The 17877-nt window shown below is 28.5% G+C and overlaps 3 protein-coding genes across 3 annotated transcripts in view; 2 read left to right on the forward strand and 1 right to left on the reverse strand.

Moving 5' to 3' along the window:
* Window positions 1–222: 222 nt before the first annotated feature.
* On the reverse strand, window positions 223–756 carry LOC145750650 (histone H1.0-like). The gene has a single exon (XM_082566726.1). The coding sequence runs from the start codon at window positions 754–756 to the stop codon at window positions 223–225; it is 534 nt and encodes a 177-aa protein (XP_082422852.1).
* An 854-nt stretch (window positions 757–1610) lies between these two features.
* LOC145749634 (glucokinase regulatory protein-like) lies at window positions 1611–5780 on the forward strand. The gene is made up of 16 exons (XM_082565458.1): window positions 1611–1752; window positions 1864–2016; window positions 2188–2255; window positions 2352–2418; window positions 2585–2733; window positions 2893–2933; window positions 2996–3060; window positions 3274–3422; window positions 3639–3796; window positions 3902–3978; window positions 4218–4362; window positions 4459–4556; window positions 4643–4825; window positions 5017–5091; window positions 5239–5376; window positions 5605–5780. The coding sequence occupies exons 1-16, from the start codon at window positions 1624–1626 to the stop codon at window positions 5710–5712; spliced, it is 1803 nt and encodes a 600-aa protein (XP_082421584.1). The 5' UTR covers window positions 1611–1623; the 3' UTR covers window positions 5713–5780.
* LOC145750952 (uncharacterized) overlaps window positions 5733–17877 on the forward strand; it is a 37499-nt gene continuing 25354 nt past the window's right edge. The window contains exons 1-16 of the mRNA XM_082567022.1: window positions 5733–5736; window positions 8376–8494; window positions 9845–9989; window positions 10205–10347; window positions 12468–12518; window positions 12774–12904; window positions 13115–13202; window positions 13548–13771; window positions 14191–14305; window positions 14416–14586; window positions 15051–15210; window positions 15929–16114; window positions 16271–16415; window positions 16694–16889; window positions 17230–17395; window positions 17665–17771. Coding sequence (XP_082423148.1) covers window positions 8389–8494; window positions 9845–9989; window positions 10205–10347; window positions 12468–12518; window positions 12774–12904; window positions 13115–13202; window positions 13548–13771; window positions 14191–14305; window positions 14416–14586; window positions 15051–15210; window positions 15929–16114; window positions 16271–16415; window positions 16694–16889; window positions 17230–17395; window positions 17665–17771 — 2134 coding nt within the window. The 5' untranslated portion in view covers window positions 5733–5736; window positions 8376–8388. The remainder of the gene's footprint in view (window positions 5737–8375; window positions 8495–9844; window positions 9990–10204; window positions 10348–12467; window positions 12519–12773; window positions 12905–13114; window positions 13203–13547; window positions 13772–14190; window positions 14306–14415; window positions 14587–15050; window positions 15211–15928; window positions 16115–16270; window positions 16416–16693; window positions 16890–17229; window positions 17396–17664; window positions 17772–17877) is intronic.

The raw sequence follows: 17877 nt of genomic DNA on the forward strand, positions 1-17877 counted from the left end.
CATTTTGTTATTGTAAATGCTTAGGAAAAAAACGCGCGAAAAAATATTATTCTTACTTATTATGTAAACAAAAATTTGATAATTGTAATGTTATGATGTAATATTAACAAGTTGTGTGACAAATAATAAAACGCCCGTTTTGGCGGGAAAATGATCTCTTTTTGTAACGAGGGTGGCTCTGAGAAGAGCCGTTTGTTTTTTTTGGGTAAAAATTTGCTCGATTTACTTTCGACCTTTCTTTTTCGGTTGTTTTTTCAACGATTTCTTCGCTGACTTGCGAACAACTTTTTTCGGAGATTTCCTAGCTGTTCGCTTCTTAATTGGACTCCTTCGCTTCTTTTTGGGCGATTTACGGGCCGCTGGTCTCTTCTTTTTAGGCGACCCTCGCTTCTTTTTAGCTGCAGCACGTTTCTTAGCACTTACACCAGCAGAAACACGAGGTGTTGTGGTCGTTTTCGCGATCTTAAATCGACCGCTGGCGCCTGTACCACTTGCAAGAACTAGATCTTTGCTTTCGATCATCGATTTCAAGTTTCTTGAGATGATTTTCGAAGCTTTGTCGCCGACTTCGTAGTTGGTTTTTACGTATTTGGTGATAGCTTGTCGGCTAGATCCACTCCGTTGCTTTAAGGCTTTCACAGCGAAGTTAATCATCTCGCTGTACTTCGGGTGGCTGGTGGCCTTCGTAGATCGAGTCCTCGATGTCTTCTTCACCGGAGCGGCGGAAGGTTGCGGAACTGTTGGTTGTTCTTCCATTTTCTTTCTTGTTTTCTTCTTAAAAGGTTGTAGTTGTGATTTTTGTGCTTCAAGTTATTTTAATTTGTAGTGAAAAGTCGTACGCTCACGAAACGTTTTTGTAGACAATGGAATCACAAAAGATGCAAATTTGAAACTTTAAAATTTTCTTGTACTTATTTGTTAAACTTAATGGCAAATATTCATACAAACTTAACACTTTTATGAATACTTCTTAAAACAAAATTAAATTTTATTATCTTAATAATGTGTAGGTAGTTTTTTTTAGCACAAATTCGATTTAATTTTATGTTAAATTACGGCTTGAAGATAGTGAACTATATTTGCAAAGGCAAATATTGCTTTATTTTTGTTTGTGTGGTCGTATATTTTATATTTTTTTAATAATAATTTTTCTTTTTTTAGTAATTATCAAATTTATTTTGAATCTGGTTTAATTTGACTTAAAATAAAAAACCACGTGTAAAAAAGTAGTCTTAAAAAATTAGTTAAAATATAAAATAACTTTTAATTTTAGATTTAACTTTTTTTTTAAATTGCAAGGATTTTGGCTTATTTATTTTATGCTTAATGGGTATAACTACAGTACTATATAAAAACACTAAATGACTAACAGAGGATAAAATTTAATTTATGCGTCAATAAATATGTTAAGTAAAGCGTAGTATCCACGTGGTCATGTAAACAAACAAAATGCCAAATTATTTATTTACTAACATTTGTTAATTATTAATTAGCTTTGTTGAGGGCGATTCGCATAACATTTTATAATCAAAACCTAGAAATATCTTTGCTTTTGCTTAAACGGGTATATGTGTGATAAACTTTTAGATTATATATTTGTTGTTGAAAAAACCAAGCACAAATATGCAACCATATACCGAAGCTCCCAACATTATTACAACTAATATTGACATCAGTTCTCCAGATGAAATTGTTGTCAAACTTTGTCAATGTGATATGGAAATGTTTAATCCAACAATACCTGAAGTTCAGGTTAATTTTATGCTATTTTAGCTTGTTTAAATTTATTATTTTTTATGTTTTTTTAGTATATATACATAAATTTATCATTTTTCTTAATGAAATATTTTATTCATGTTTTAGACTCTATTTGACTCAGAAATAATAGATTCAATTGTTGAGGTTTCAAAGTTAATAAGATCAAAAATATTTTTACAAAATAGCGAAAAATCAAAGAAAAATGTTGTTGTAATGAGCGGTTGCGGAACATCGGGAAGAATTGCTTTTTTAATAGCTGTGAGTTTTTATTTTTTTTAGTACTTTTGATATTTTGTTACAAAAAATATCAAAGTAATGAAGTTATATAAATCTGAAGATATTATAAAGCTGTAAAGCAAACGTAAATTTGTAGTTTGTATGTCTAGAATTTTTTACAATAAACATAAAATTATGTATTTTTATTTGCAGAGAACTTTTAATAATATTTGGAAAACTGGAAATGAAACTGCTACATATACTATAGCTGGTGGTGATAAGTAAGACTTTAATTTGTAGAGCTAATCAATTAACTGTGTCAGCTTTTAAATTGTAAAACTTTAAAAATATTAACATGCTTTATCTTGCCATTGCAGAGCATTATTTACATCACAAGAGGCACCAGAAGATGATTGGTTGACAGGAGTTAATGACTTGAAAAAGGTTGTTCTATTATTGTATTTTTTAATAAATGTAAAATTTAAAAAAATTGTTTATTAAATTATTTTGGTCATGATTTATTAATTATTTTTCGACAGATTTTCGAGCCATTTATAAGTAAACATCCAAAAAATTAAAAACTACTTTTACTAAATTTGTGTTGTTTTAGGTAGCATCTGGTAAAGATCATGTTATTTTTATTGGAATAACTTGTGGACTTTCAGCACCATATGTGGCTGGTCAATTGGATTACTGCATGAATAATCCTAACAAGTTTACACCAGTGTTGTTTGGCTTTAATCCAATGAGTTTAGCAAGGTTTGGATTATTTTGTATGTATGCAAAACTAAATACAGTTTGCCACTAAAAGTGGGGTTTTCTTGGTATAATAAAACTTTAAATAAATTAATTTCTAATTTTTTTTTAGTATAATAAAACTTAACTCATTGCGATATTAAATATTGTTTATTTTTTTAGAAATGTTCTAATTGATAGATGGGACAAAACATTTTATAGTGGTAAGCTTAAAATAAACTTACTTTATTTAAATATTTATTTAATTAACTTTGAAATATTTTAGTTGCAGAGAATTTAGAAAAACTTGTTGAAAAGAAAACTGCATTTCGAATCAATCCAGTTTTAGGAGTAAGATTTTAAAATTGTTAACAAGTTTGTTTTTCATGTTGGTAATTATTACTACTGCTATGATATAGCCTTATTAAAGTAGCATTAATATTTTTTACTAAAATATGTCAAATTTTAATGCAGCTGGGGTAACAAAAGTTACTCTATTATTAGGCTGTAAAGTCGTTTCTATTACATTAAAGTTAAATATAAAAAATTGTTTTTTATTTTTAGGGTGAAGCAATAACCGGCTCCTCTAGAATGAAAGGAGGGTCAATGACCAAAATTATTCTAGAAACTATTTTTTCTTTTGCCAGTTTTGCTGATCTTGCAAAGCAATCAGAATGTGTTCAAATTTTACAAAGCTATCAAAATACATGCAGGTTAATTTTTAGTTTGGGCATTCATGTTTTTATTGTTTATTTATTTGTTAATTATTAAATATTTGGATAACATTTTACCTAAAAATTATATATATCAGTTTTATAATAATTTTATATTAGTTTATTGTTTTATTATGACGTCATATATATATTATTGTAACAAACAATGGAAGACAAACTTAAGCGAAATGCTAATATTTGTTCAAATTTTTGCAGAAATTTCTACCAATCAGCGTCTAGTATTATGAGTCAACTTTTAAAGTCGGGCGGTGATTCGTTGAACAGTGGGGGTCGTATTTGTTACGTCAGCAGTGACGTAGAAGCAGTGCTAGGAATTATTGACGCAACGGAATGCCCGCCAACTTACGGAGCAAGTAAATTTGACTTTTTTTTTTAGTTTAACTCGTATCTGTTTGGATAATAAATAATTTTATTCGGAGAAAATATGCAAATTTTTTGAATTAAATTTCACATTTTAGGTGTTATAGATGTTAGAGGATTTATAGTTGGTGGTTATACTGAGTATAATAATAAAGAAGGTGATCTCAGCAATATAGTAAGTACTAAAATAACCAGTTTTGTAAATTAATATATTTCAAATACTAAGTTTTAAATTGACAAAACGATCTTAAAAACAAGTAAACTAGTTTTGGTGACTTATTGTTTACACACAGAAATGACTATATTTATTGATAATGTTTCAAGTTTTAAGCCTTTAAATATATAGGCCATCGTACCAAGTACTTTTTTTGTTATTTAAAATTAATTTTCTTTAAGAAAACTTTTACTTTTTAGGCCGAGCAGTTTTGTATTGACGAGAATGATTTTTTGAGGTTTTTGAAATCAGATGAAGGTAAAGCAAGTGGAAGGAATGACACAATTATTTTCATGGTTACTGGAAGCGACGACAAAATATACAAACTACTGGACCCAAAAAGTGGTAATTTTTAAAGATATCTTTTATTAATAATATAATTTTAAATTATTTAAAATTTTTCCAAATAAAACCTATTTTTTAACAGTTTACTTTTTTTAGATACTTGCAAACAGTTGCATTTATACATGAAAAACAATCCAAAATCATCAATATCTGTTGTGGAGCTGTTACAACAAAATCAAAAACCAATGAAAAGGGTAAAAAATAAAATAAGTGTTAAAATATGTAAGACTTTTAAATATTGACTTTATCTAAACTAAACATCATCTTTTTATACTGATAGGAGAATTACATTACAAACTATTACGAGATTTCAATTAACTGGAAGAATTCATCAAATATCAACGAAGTCGATAATTTATTGCCTCGTGACGTCATTTCAACTTTACGAAATAACTTGACAAGTTGTTGTGCTAAGTGGTTGTATAATGCGGTATCGACTGGTGCTCATATACTAAAGGGAAAGGTAAAGAGATTGTTCAAGTGTTAAAATTTCTTTTGTGTAGAAGTGGATTTTCAATATAAAAAAAACTATCTTTGGATACTATTCTTAAGTCCGTCTTAAGTTTAATGATGTCTACTACATGGCAGCTGTTGTAATTGCACTTACGACTTTATGTCTTATTTATAACAAACAAATGAATATCTTTTTTTCAGGTGTTTAGAAACTACATGGTCGAATTGAAAGTAAGCAATCAGAAACTTTTCCATCGATCTATCGGAATTATTCAAGTAAGTTAACTTAATATAAAAAACTACTAGAGTTCGTTCAATATTAAAGTTAACATATATAAATGGATTGAATGCAATATACTAAATCAACCAAATATAAGACCACAAGTAAAATTTGTTCTTAAAAATTCTACTTTGCTTTATTAGAGATTTTGTCCCAACTTAAGCGAGAAGGAAGCTCGTTTATATTTACTACGTTCAATCTACGAAGTTGAAGACTTAAATGATGAAATATTACAAGCTCCTATATCGGATCATATTATGGTGGCAACACCAAAAGACAGGGTAAGTTAAAGATCTGTTTTAAATTTATTTTGCAGATATTAACTTTTAAATACAAATTGGTTTTATAACTACTATGACTAGCAATTAAAATTAAAAATGGCTCCAACTATTTAAAAGTTTTAAATCAATCGGCTGGTTATATTAAGTCACTCCTTTTTCAGGCAAATATATCGTCTTTTTTGTTGAGAATTAACCCAAAAAAAATAATAAAGAGAAAATGTACTTTAGGTTGTTCCGTCTGCTATAATAATGGCGACACGAAAATGCAGTTTTCAGTCTTGTCAGGAATCTTTAAATGAATATCCAGTTATTAGGGAAGCTCTTGCTAATCTTTAAATTTAGGTTTATTGGTTACGTAAAGTAGGTCGACTTCAATTTTAATTTTTTTAATATTTTTTGCAAATCATTGGCTATGCAATACAAATATAAAAAAATCAATTACGTTTATAAGGAGATTTTAAAGTATTGATTTCCATAATTTAACACAGATTTTAGCGGATTATTAAATTTTATCATAGAATCTATTAGTTAACGTTTATAGAGTTTTATATTAATTCTAAAATGTATATTTAATCTTTAGTTTTATCGTAAACCATTTTTTATATCATTGATTTTTGTAATTAATAATAACAAAATATAAAGTATTATTAATATATATTTTTATTCTTTTTTTTAAATTCTTTAAAGACTTTTGTTTTAAGTTCTCACTATTATTTAAAGTTTAATAAGGTAGTATATTCACTTGACAAATTTTAACGAGGAATTGCTACAGTGAATTTTTTTGCAATGTAGTAAATTTTAAATGTAGTAAAGTTAGGCATAATCTATACGTTAATTGACTAAAAATCGAATTTTTGGACTTATTTGCTAGGAAATATTATTTTTTTGGTCATAGTATACGGAAAAATATATAAATATTATTTTTTATGACGTTTTACTTGATATAACTAACCTATGTAGTGAAACACTATGGTAACACGAATATTCAATTACATAACTTTTAAAAAACTTAAAAATAACTGTAAATATATGGTCAAGTTTTTATAGTAAACGACTGGAATTTAATACTAATTGTTTGTGGACATTTCCCAAACTTATATCCGTATCGTATCACTTGCTCAAAAACCTTATTTTTTTATACTTGATGAGTAGTGTTTGGTAAGTTTTGTTACGCAGCAAAAAATTGGGTGAAGTTTAAAAAGTGAAGCTATCAACTTAAAAAAGAAGTTTATATGCTAATGTTTAAATTAAGTTATTGTAATGTAACTCAACTGGATAGCCTTAGCCTAGTTTTATAAATAAAAAAGCAATTTTAAATGATTTTTTTTATTGTTAAAAGCTGCAGCAAAAAAAAGTATTTACAGCTTTACGGCTGTTACAAGTTTTTGGTAAATATGTGTGAAAATTAGGATTGTATTGTAAGGATTTAAGTGCCGTAAGGTTTAAAAGTTTACGCAAGAACTTTAGCGCACTTTTTACGCTTTAGCTAAAGGAAAATCAGTCTCTACGTTTAGGCAAAATGTCACGTACCATAAGTTACGCTTGCCTGTTATAAATAAGGTAATTTAACAAAGTTTATCAACGTGCTGGGTACGTAATATTAAGATTTAGACATCTGTGTCGTATATAGATATGTTAATATATATATTCCATTGCTATTAGAGTATAGCTAAGTAAACTACGAAAAGTTGAAGTTTTGAAAGATATAGTTAAGTCAAAAGTTTTAAGTTAAACTAAAATGCAAAGATTTGAGATTTTTCTGCAAGCCGAATTTTGCAATGGTCGTTCAAATGTCCTTGGTGGTTTTTAAATTTAATCAAGCGATGAATGTAGATGGTAATGGGCCGTATCATTTAAAGTTATACGTTTTTATAGTACAGAAAAAATGTTATAGAAGTAAAACTAAGGAGTAAGAAAATATTTTAATAAAAAATAAAAATTAATTGTTCAACAACAGAATATATGACAAACTACTTAAATTACAAAAAAATTAAAATGCCATTATTTTATTTTATTTAAACTATTTTGTAGACGATAATCATTTTTATTGGATGTTTTCTATTACGGAAAATAATTAAATGTCGATATATATTTCGTCAAACGGAAATCTTGTGTTTTATCTCTACGTATGTATGTGCTTATATCACTTCATCTTTCATATACGGTGGTCTTATCTTAAAAAGAATTTGCTAAATGACATAGGCAGAATATATAAGTGTAGTATATCACATGTATAGTTATAGAATATAAGTATTGCCTATAATGCAGAGGTTTTAATTTTAAATATCGAATTTAATAGGAAAGTGGTCCAGTTTAGATATGGTTCAATATATAGAGAATATGATTATAGATGCGCTGAAAAAAATATAAATTTAGAATATATGTTAACATTTTTAAAATTAATTATTGGTGTTTATGTGAGTTTTGTTGATTAAGAGTGTTTAAATTTTGCTAAATGTTAATTACCGATGATTAATTTAACAAACCCCAATTTTAGTCGCTGCCAATTTTTGTCAATTAATAAGTTCAGTTTAGTTCAACCGCGAGTTTTAACATTTTTTTTAAATTGGAAATTCAAATGCCAAGTTGTTCACCTTTTCAATTGGGTAAATTGCTACTAAAAGTTATGTAAGCAGGAAGGGCAGCTACGTGATGTCTTATTTTAAATTTTGTTTTTATTTTTAAAAACATGTTCCCACAAAAAATTTAAATTGACAAAACAAATTTTATTTATAAAGGAAAATTTTTTTGTTATGTTGCTCATGTAAAGGTTATAGCTGAATGTACCTATTTATGATTTAATGTAATAACATTTTTTTTATACTTGTAGAATAGAGGAGATGCGTTAAAAATGTTTTAATTAAAAAACACATAAATTTTAACTCGAGAAAATATAAGATGATGAACCGTAATCTTCATCTAACCATCATTGCTATGGTGTTTATATGTTGTAACATAGCACCATGCCAACTTGTTAACCCAGTGAAATTGGATTACAGAAACGATTACAGCATGGACGAAAGTTATGATATTTCTGTTGACGATACAGGTCATGTTGGTTTGCCTTTTGTGGAAGATCTAACTCGTAAAATTGATCCATTGGAACGTGAATCACCTAGTAAGTTGTACCTAAAACATTAAACAAAGATTTGATTTGTGCAATTCATTAAAAATAAGGAGGTTTTTTGTATTTAAAAAAGTACATAAATAGTAGAAATAAGTAAGTATGTAAATAGTAGAAAAAAAACATTAAACATAGATTTATCACGTGCACTTTATTAAAACAATGATTTTTGTTGTTGTTGTTGTAAAAGAACATAATAAGTAGCCTTTAGCTTAAATATATGTAAAATAAAATTTAACATAAATAAGAAAAATAAATAATGTACCTTAATGGACGATATCATATATTGGTAAAATGTGTGTCTAATTTAAAAGCCCACAAGTTATATAAAACTTGTTTGTGGTACAATAGTGAATTATTGCTGGCAAATATTGGTTAAGGGTCGCAGCCATAATATGACAGTTAAAATGCTATTTGTAGGGCGGGCTATTGACTAGCATTAATTTTGTAGAAATTGAGATTTAACAAACCGCACTTGTCAATCAGTTGTTTGCTTTTTTAAGGCACATTGACTGCATTAAACTTGCGTGTTTATAATGCACACTTGCTCATTTCTCGCTCTAGTGGCTTTCACACGACATTTATTTCATTACGACCTCTACAAAGTAAAATGGTTGCTTTTGTGCAGTTCGAAATTGCAGCAATTACTGAAGCTTTTTTAACAGACTACATTACTTCAAAAGGGTTTTATTATGGTTTGTGTTATTATAATAACATATAACCATAAGGTCATATATGTTGTATTCCGTTATTATATAATTGCTTTATGTGTATAGTTCTTCAAGTAACTTTAACTTACAGTTATATTTTTTTGGTTACTTTTTTGTCTATAAACAAAAACGTTGGTATAATGTTCATTTGTAAATTCGATTTAATTTTTGGCTTGGTTGACAGTTTTTATTTGAGCTTGTAAAACAATTCACACTGATAATTATATAACATTGAATGTGGTCTTTAAAAATTTAATTATATTCTCGTTAAATGAATTTTACAAAAGGTTTAAATATACAAAAATATTTTAATTTTGGCTAAAATTTTACTTTATTATTTGTTTCGCTTTAGTTCGACTTGTTTATACCAAATAATTACGTCATATAAGATTTAATGTCGCGTCATAACTTTAAAACTAAATATTGTAAAAAAATATTTTTAAAGGGTAACTTTCTTAAAATTTAATTTTTAAGCTAGTCTATGGAATATTGTTATATTATTTGGAATGATTTAAGCACTTAAAAAAGAATTTGCTGGTTTGTTAACTTTACAACTGAAAGCAATACTTTTCTTTTAGATAGGTATTGCAAATATTTTTTTTTAATTGGTTTGATATATTTTTCTAATGTTTAGGAGTCCCTCCGCCATCTTTAATTCATGTTTTCCAATATCCAAGAAATTTCTCGGTCGTGATTGAGTGGAGGGCGACCTCTGACAGATATCTAATCGACAGTTTTTTAGTCAAAGTTTGTGCTATAGAGCCACCAGATATAAGCGAGTAAGTAACTCTTGTCAAAATTTTTGTTTTTTTTCAAATTTTTGTATTTTATTGCATAACATATTTCTAACTTTTTTTTGTAAGCCTGTCAGATGTTTTTTTTTCGATTTTTTAATGTTTTCTTTAATATATTAGGCAATAAGCTTCTTTTGGTACCTCAACATATTACATTTTCAACGTTTCACAAAACCTAATCATTTTTTCTTTTATTTTAGCCAACGCAATATTAAAGTGAATGCCAGAGATCCGCATCGAATAACGGTTAAAAACTTAACACCAGGGGTATATTACTCAGTAACTATAGAAAGCAGAAAAGGAAAATATAAAAGCAAATCCATTTCAACCGAATTTCTTTTAGGTAATTTGATTACACATTTTTTTGAATTTGTAACTGTTTTAAGTAACATGCATAATATAACACTGCCCCTTTTAAAGGTTTTAAACATAGCGTATGTGTTTATAAGACACATACAAATGTACTCAATGTTTTAAAATGTATTTAAAATGCGCTCTTTACGTGTTTTTAAAAAGCATATAACGGCAAAATATGTGTCTAAAAACAAACTATACTATTAATTATGTGGTATTTGCCGTTTTTTTCGTTACACAACGCTTTGCAATAAGCAACGGAAAGTTTTTAGCAAAGTCTAGCCACCCGGACCCCGAACTTTAAGTTAATATTTTTAAACTTAAACCTAAAGGCCGATTACTGTCTGAATTTGATTTTTATAGCATTTTGACAGGGAATAACATGTGATTAGCATGTGAATAACTTTGTTGTTTTGGTTAAATATAAATTGTTGCATAATTAAATTGGCGGGGTTTTTAATTTTTTTTTTTAACTTTTGCAAAATACTTGCAAAAAAATTAGGAGTAAAAATTTTTGGTTGTTTTCTAATTTTAAAGACTAAATATTAAAAAATATTTTTTTTTTATTGAACTGACTTTGAGTAAAACTATTTTATCTCTAAAAAAATTAATTTCTAATTTCCGCTACACTAAACATTTCTTACGACCAAAACACAACAACTTATCATAACGTAAATTTAAAAACAAAGTTAATTCAGCATTGAATAACCTTTAACGCAAGGTAAAAGAAGCGTTTTATTTTAAATTTAACATTTTTCATGCAATGAAATTATAAATTTTAACGTATAGGCATAAAATTAAAACACAATTTTTGGGGTAATTGTCTAAACACACCTATGTAAAGTATAGTGTAATTGACAATTACACGATGCAAAATGATATGAGAAAATTCCAAATGCATTTGTCATATTTTTACTTTTTAAACAAAGCTTTTTAGTTTTCCAAGCAGCGATGAAGCATTTGAAATATCGACTGCGGTTTCGTGGTTGTCTTGAATTATATTTTACTTTCTTTTTTTTGGATTTAGTTAACGGACAGAAAATCGTTATAACTGTTATGAAATAATCCATATAAAAACGCGGCCAAGTACATCAAATAAATTGTGATTTTTAAATAAAATATCATTTAATCGTTAGTCTAAAAATTCAAATTTTTTGCACGTCCATTTAGATGTAAAGTGTAAACGGATATACTTTAACTAAAGACTGCAAAGGTCAGCAAACTCTTTGACCTTACAGCATTTAAAACTGCTGTAAACTAAAACGAATACTTAGATGTTAAGATAACATGGAAAATGGGTTCAGATTAGGAGATAGCTTTTAAACACTTGATGTTCACTTCTATAGTTTCGAGTTAGACGACTGGGTAATGTCCGACATACTTTCGACTAAGTCTAGCAACTTCTAACTTGCTTGTTATGACTAAGTATTTTTTCGTAGTGCGTTGCGGTCGCTCTAAGTGGGCCTCAAGTATTACCGGGATAAACCTATACCGTGTTTATTATTGAAACTTATAGTAGGATTAAACGTGTTTAGTAACATAATTTTTGTTTAAAATTGCAGAGGTTTAAACATGCAATATAATGCAGCAAAGCTGATAATACAATTATATTTGTAATTAGTTTGTATTTATGGCAATTTTTGCAAGAAAAGTTTTTGATAGCCAAACTTTTGGAATATTATTTTGTTTACTATTTTTGGGGGTCACAAGGTTAGTTAATGCAGGGGGCGAGGCCCCTTCTTGGAGGGAAAGACCCGACACGTTTAGGGTCAATATTGACCCACCGTTGCTAGTACCAGGTTTGAAAGTTTATAAAATAAAACGTTTCAAGGAATTTCTAAAGTCTTGTTTAAAATATAAATATGATTTTACTTAAGTGATTGCAGGTATTTTTGCCTTGCTGCTGATTTAAGTTTAAAACTTCACAATTAACTTCGCGATTTAATTCAGACCAAAATAGATTAAGCTGTCACGAAAAATTATAATTAAACGTTGCACAAACAGCGTTAAAGTAAATTTTGAGTATTCTGTTAACCACTAATGCTTTGATGATTTAATTCAATTTGTATTTTACGAATTATCAAGTTTAAAATTTAATTTCTGTTACAGAATCGATTGAAAGCATTTTGCCGGTTCCAACCCAGGCTTCGTATCGACCAAGTTAGTCCAAGTTTATTATTTTATTTAACATTAGGTCAAAGTTCAATTTTTTTGTGACACATTTTATAGTCTAAACTTTTTACATGAAGGCTTTATTAATATTTTATTTAATCAATTTTTTGCCAATTTTTTATATAATACAAGACTTACTTTTACTTTTGTATTTTTGCTATCATGATAAAAATAATAATGACATTTATAATTACTTAATTTTAACAAAACATGTCCTAAAAATAATCTTAACATTTTTTCCAGCTATAATAAGTAGCCCAATAGACGTGGTCTACTTGTTGGATGGAAAATGGTCGGTACCAGAACAAGAGTTTGAGCAAATGAAATGTCTCTTTAAGAATCTGACTCAATACTTTGACATCAGATCTCGAAAGGTAACGCATGCATTGTGCATAAATATATTTACCACGAAGAATTTTTTGTTATCATATATTTTTATTTTAAATACGTTTTTACATACTAATGGATTGGAAAAGTTGTATTAGATGCAGATTGTTTTTAAATATTGTATAATCGTTGCTTTAGATTGCCAACTTTTAAAGCCTAGCCTTGGAGTAAAATTTAATAAATTTGTTGTTTAACAGATTAGGGTGGCAGCAATGCAAATTGGAGCGCACAGAAAATATGATTTCAGTCTAAGAAGACATCAAACTAAACAAGATATCATTACCGGTATGCTTGTGCTTGTATAACTTATGGTAAAAAATTCATTAATCTCTTGTAAAAAATGATTTTTAATTACATTTTTATGTGTAACATTATATACCACAAGTACTCCCTTATGGCAAGATTATAACATATACTTGTAATTAAATATGCATCGTTTGAAATATCTAAAATATTTAAGGCTTTGGGGAGTGGAGTAACTCTTGGGAAACCTAATTTGAAAATAATTATTTTATGTAATTTTATTTTTTGCCAATTATGTATTAGATTTTTTTGTTTATTATCTATTGTGTATACCTTTGTGCGCAAATAAAATAATTAAATTTTATTATAAAACTTATTTTAAAACAGGTATAGATCAAATTTCACAACGTGGTAGCCGAAGCCACGTGGGTAAATCTTTACGTTTGGTTCTGAAGAAGATAGTGGAGTTGGAAGGTCGAAGAAATGTTCCTAAAATTGTGTTTGTTATAACCACTGGGAAGTCCGCGGATTCTGTAATTGCGGATGCTGCAAAGTTAAGAAACCTTCCTAACACTGTAGTGATAGCAATTGGTGTTGACAACGCATTGCAGGTAACCTACATATGATATGCTAGAGAACTAAAATTATTTTTTTCCAAATATTTTATTTACTTTATATATATAGAGAGAGAGAATTGACACTGGTACTGTAAAAACCTGGTGTTTTGAATTGTGGCATATTATAAAGTTAGAACACTTGGCTTCACTTCAGAAGGCTCTGGGTTCGATCCTCATTGCATTTATGATCTAGCGCACTTAAGTAACGCGTCTTAAACATTATGAACTTCATTAAAGCGATCTCTTTTATATTGTAACGAATCCGCCATCTTGTTACAAGCTAGTGAACGGTTGTATGTGAATCTTTCCGCAATAATAAACTCTAAATTATAGTACGGCTTTTTCTACATAGGATAGTAGACTCGATTGTTAAAATATTTAGGGTAAATAAATAAATAAAATGACTTTGTTAGGGTGAACTGCATGCCATTGCTGGTGACTCTTCGCGAGTTTTCTATGTCGGAGATTCTTTAAAGTTATGCGAACTTTGGGTTGAACTACATCAGGCTGTTATAGAGAATCTAAATGGTAAAATTATGTTTTAAATTTTCTGATATTTTAGGGTTTAAGTTTTCAATTTTTTTTGTTACAACTTTTCCTTTGTATTTTTTTAATTTAATATTTATCTTTCTTTTTAGAAATGTACTTGAGACCTCCCTATCCACCTAAAGGGATAAGAATTGGGGTGATTGCGCAAAACGCTATCAATTTGTTTTGGAGGCGACCTGATGACCTCGTTACGTCATACTTGGTTCAATATCGACCAAAGTTTGCAAACGAAGATTACAAAGAAATCAGAACATCATTAGGTATTTAAAAAAAATTATTTTGCACTATTTGTCAATTATGTTATTGGCTTAATATTTTATTTTACATAATATTGATAAAAAATTAATTAGTTATTTTAGATGTTGGTTGAAATGGAATTTATTTGTACTTTTTTAAGTTGTTTTATACCTGTTTTAGTTAAATTAAAGCCTGGTCTGTGTGATAATCTTTTTGCTTTAAAGTGGAAACTTGAATAAGTTAAATTTGTAACAAAACTGTCATGTACTTAGAATTGTCACAAAAGGATTAAGTTTCTTTAGGTTTTTAGACCACCCAACAAACCGTTTTTTTAAATTAATTTTAATTGTACAGCCAATATGAATGACAATTTGTACATTAAAATCTTTAAAATACTTTTTGTCAAAATATGGATATTGATTATAATTTCAGAGTATAAAATGGATGATAAAATTTCCTGAAAAAAAATTTTTATTTATTTATTCAGGTTTAGAAGAAGTTATGTTACAAGATCTAAGAACGACCGACTATGAGATCCGAATTTTTGCACTCGGTGTTAATTCTACGTCACGACCTACTGACGTCACTTATGATGTAGCATGTGCTGGTGTAAAATTAGATATGCTTGTACTTGCAGACGAGTCGTGGTACGTAATTTTAATGTAAACTCTTGGTTTTGTAATAAACTTTAATTTTTTACATCTTTTAAATTTTTTATGGATTTTATTAAAATTTAATGAAGGTGTAAAAATGCAAAAAAATCATGGCACGTTTTTAACTATAAAACTGGGTTTTTGATTTCTTCAATACACACCTTCGTTAAAAGCTAAATAATGAATTAAATATGCATGAGAATTATTATAATATAAGTTTTATGTAGTAAACCGCACGTTTAACCCTTAAAGAGTCAAGTACTTTATTGCATACAAAACAAACCGCACCGTTGTTCGCTTGTCAAAATGTGATGGGCAACCTTTAAAAAGTATCGGTTTACCAAAATTGCGACTTAAAACAAGCTTAATGGACGATGGTATTGACAGTTGACTTATGTTACCATCTATTGATTTTGCACAACACTAAAAGGGGTTGTGGTTATGCTAAAAGCGTAACTGACAATTTGATAGATATTTGGTCATGATTTATGTAAAAATAATATTTATTAAATATTTATATGTCTATTCTTTCTGTCTAATTAAACAATATAAAATTTATTTTGCTAATTTATAAAACTTATATTGCAAAGGAAAAAATTCCACCATTTTCTATATTAATTATATGTCAAAATTTGGGAAAATGAAAGTCTTTTTATTTGCCTTACACTATGAATTATTTATTTATTTATTTTTCTGTCTTTTTTTTCTTTAGGAGTGTACATGCCGAAAATTTCGAGAAACTCCGTGAGTTTTTGCATTTATTTTCGGGTGCATTCTTAATCGGCCCAACTATGGGTCGCATTGGTATCGTATTATATTCAACTAAGCCTCGTCTTGGTGCTCCCTTGTCGACTTATACAAACAAGCGAGATTTGCAGCAAAGAATCCGCGAACTAAGGTTGGTTCCAAAGATAATTTTAAACCTAATTCTGACTTTGTATACACTGTCAGTGTAAACTATGGCAATTTTCCTTGTTGTAATTGTTCAACTTTATACTTGATATTAAGAATTGATTTTTTGTTTCAAATACAGTTTTAAAACTTTATGTTTTAGATATTCTGGTGGGATAACAAACACTGGTTTGGCTTTGTCATATTCCCTTGAATATGGGTTTGAGTATGCAAGATCAAAGGCCGTTAAAGTTGTGCTGGTTGTTACTGATGGGAAATCTGATGATGACGTATTACGTGAGGCTAAAGTAAGTGTTAAAGTTTGTAAAACTTTTTTGTGTAAAAATTTTTTTCAATAATTATGTTTAAAAATACTTTTTAACTTTAGTTAAAGAAAATATATAGGCTGTATACCTTTAAACTAATAAGACAATATCAGTAAACAAAATGAATTAAAAAAAATGCTAAAGTAACTTTAAGACTGAACCGATGTAACGAAAGTTACAACAATTGACTAAACTCAAAAAGCAGTTAAATCAATTATGTAAAATAGGATAAATTTTATTATTTCACTTTTTAATTTTAGCTATTAAAAGACAACGGTGTGATATTGATGACGGTCGGAGTTGGAAGCAAAATCGACAAAGAACAATTATCAATGATGTCATCAAGTCCCAATACCTCGCATTCATACCACACTAACACGTACGATGATCTGTTGAACTTTCAGCCTTCTTTGGTGCGATCTGTGTGCACCAACGTACTTGGTTCTTTTAAAAAATGTAAGTATTAAAGAAAAGCGTTTTTTTTTAATATTTATTTTCGATGAGAAGAGGTCGACTTTACGGTCTAAGCATAAAGTAACATCAGTCACCTTGACTCAGTCTCGAGTTGTCTTTGATTTTGTAGTTTATAATTTTCCGATAATTAAACTGTTCATTCGGTTTTGGTTTTGGCTAAGTGGGAGTTTATATCATGAATAGTGCTTTACCCAAGAGCTGTATAGCATGAGATCAGTGGGATCGAACCTAGGATGAAATCTTATAACCAATCGAAATTTTTTTTAAATTTTAATGCTTTATTTAAACAATTTCTTTGTATTAAAAACCTAATATAATTTAGTGCACCCCCCGTTAAGATCGCCTTCTAATCTACGAGTGACGCATATTGGTGACGTAGCTGCGACCATCGAATGGGAGGAGAGGGAACCGAGAAGTGTGACCGGGTACCAGGTTGTTTACGAGACCGGAACGCACCGGGAGACCAGAACATTGGCAAAGAACGACAGGTTTGTATCAATAAAAAGTTTTATTTAAAAAGAAAATTTTAAAATAAATTTTCTACTACAAATTATTTTGACTAAGGTTTAAAATAAATTTTTTAAAAAAATTTGATCAAAAAAGCCTTTTACATAATTATTCATAATAAAAATTTTAAAAAAATTGTACGATTAGCCAAAGATTGGTTGATTAATGTACAATATACAGTTAAAGATATTCTCTGATTTAACACAAGTAGAAAATTGATCTTTGTTCAACTTATTTTGTTCGTAATAAGGTATTTGGACATATCTGGACTTGAATCCGGAAGTCTTTACAACGTTTTTATTTTTTCGTTTGGGTATCGTAAAGATAGTGCACCAACAACAGCAACTTTCACAACATGTAAGAAATCTTAAGTTAAAATAAGTACTCTTCAATTTAACTAGGAGAGTGGATTAAATTGTTTATTGTTAGGGTTTATTGATGTAAAAGTTGTTTTTAAACATCA

Source organism: Corella eumyota, chromosome 4 (assembly GCF_963082875.1).
Source record: "Corella eumyota chromosome 4, kaCorEumy4.1, whole genome shotgun sequence".
Lineage (NCBI taxonomy): Eukaryota > Metazoa > Chordata > Ascidiacea > Phlebobranchia > Corellidae > Corella > Corella eumyota.

Coding starts and splice junctions, on each gene's coding strand:
- LOC145750650 (XM_082566726.1), bottom strand. CDS start 756: ATGGAAGAACAACCAACAGTTCCGCAACCTTCCGCCGCTCCGGTGAAG.
- LOC145749634 (XM_082565458.1), top strand. CDS start 1,624: ATGCAACCATATACCGAAGCTCCCAACATTATTACAACTAATATTGAC. Junction 4,363..4,458: donor ACTACTGGACCCAAAAAGTG/GTAATTTTTAAA, acceptor TACTTTTTTTAG/ATACTTGCAAACAGTTGCAT. Junction 5,092..5,238: donor GATCTATCGGAATTATTCAA/GTAAGTTAACTT, acceptor TTGCTTTATTAG/AGATTTTGTCCCAACTTAAG.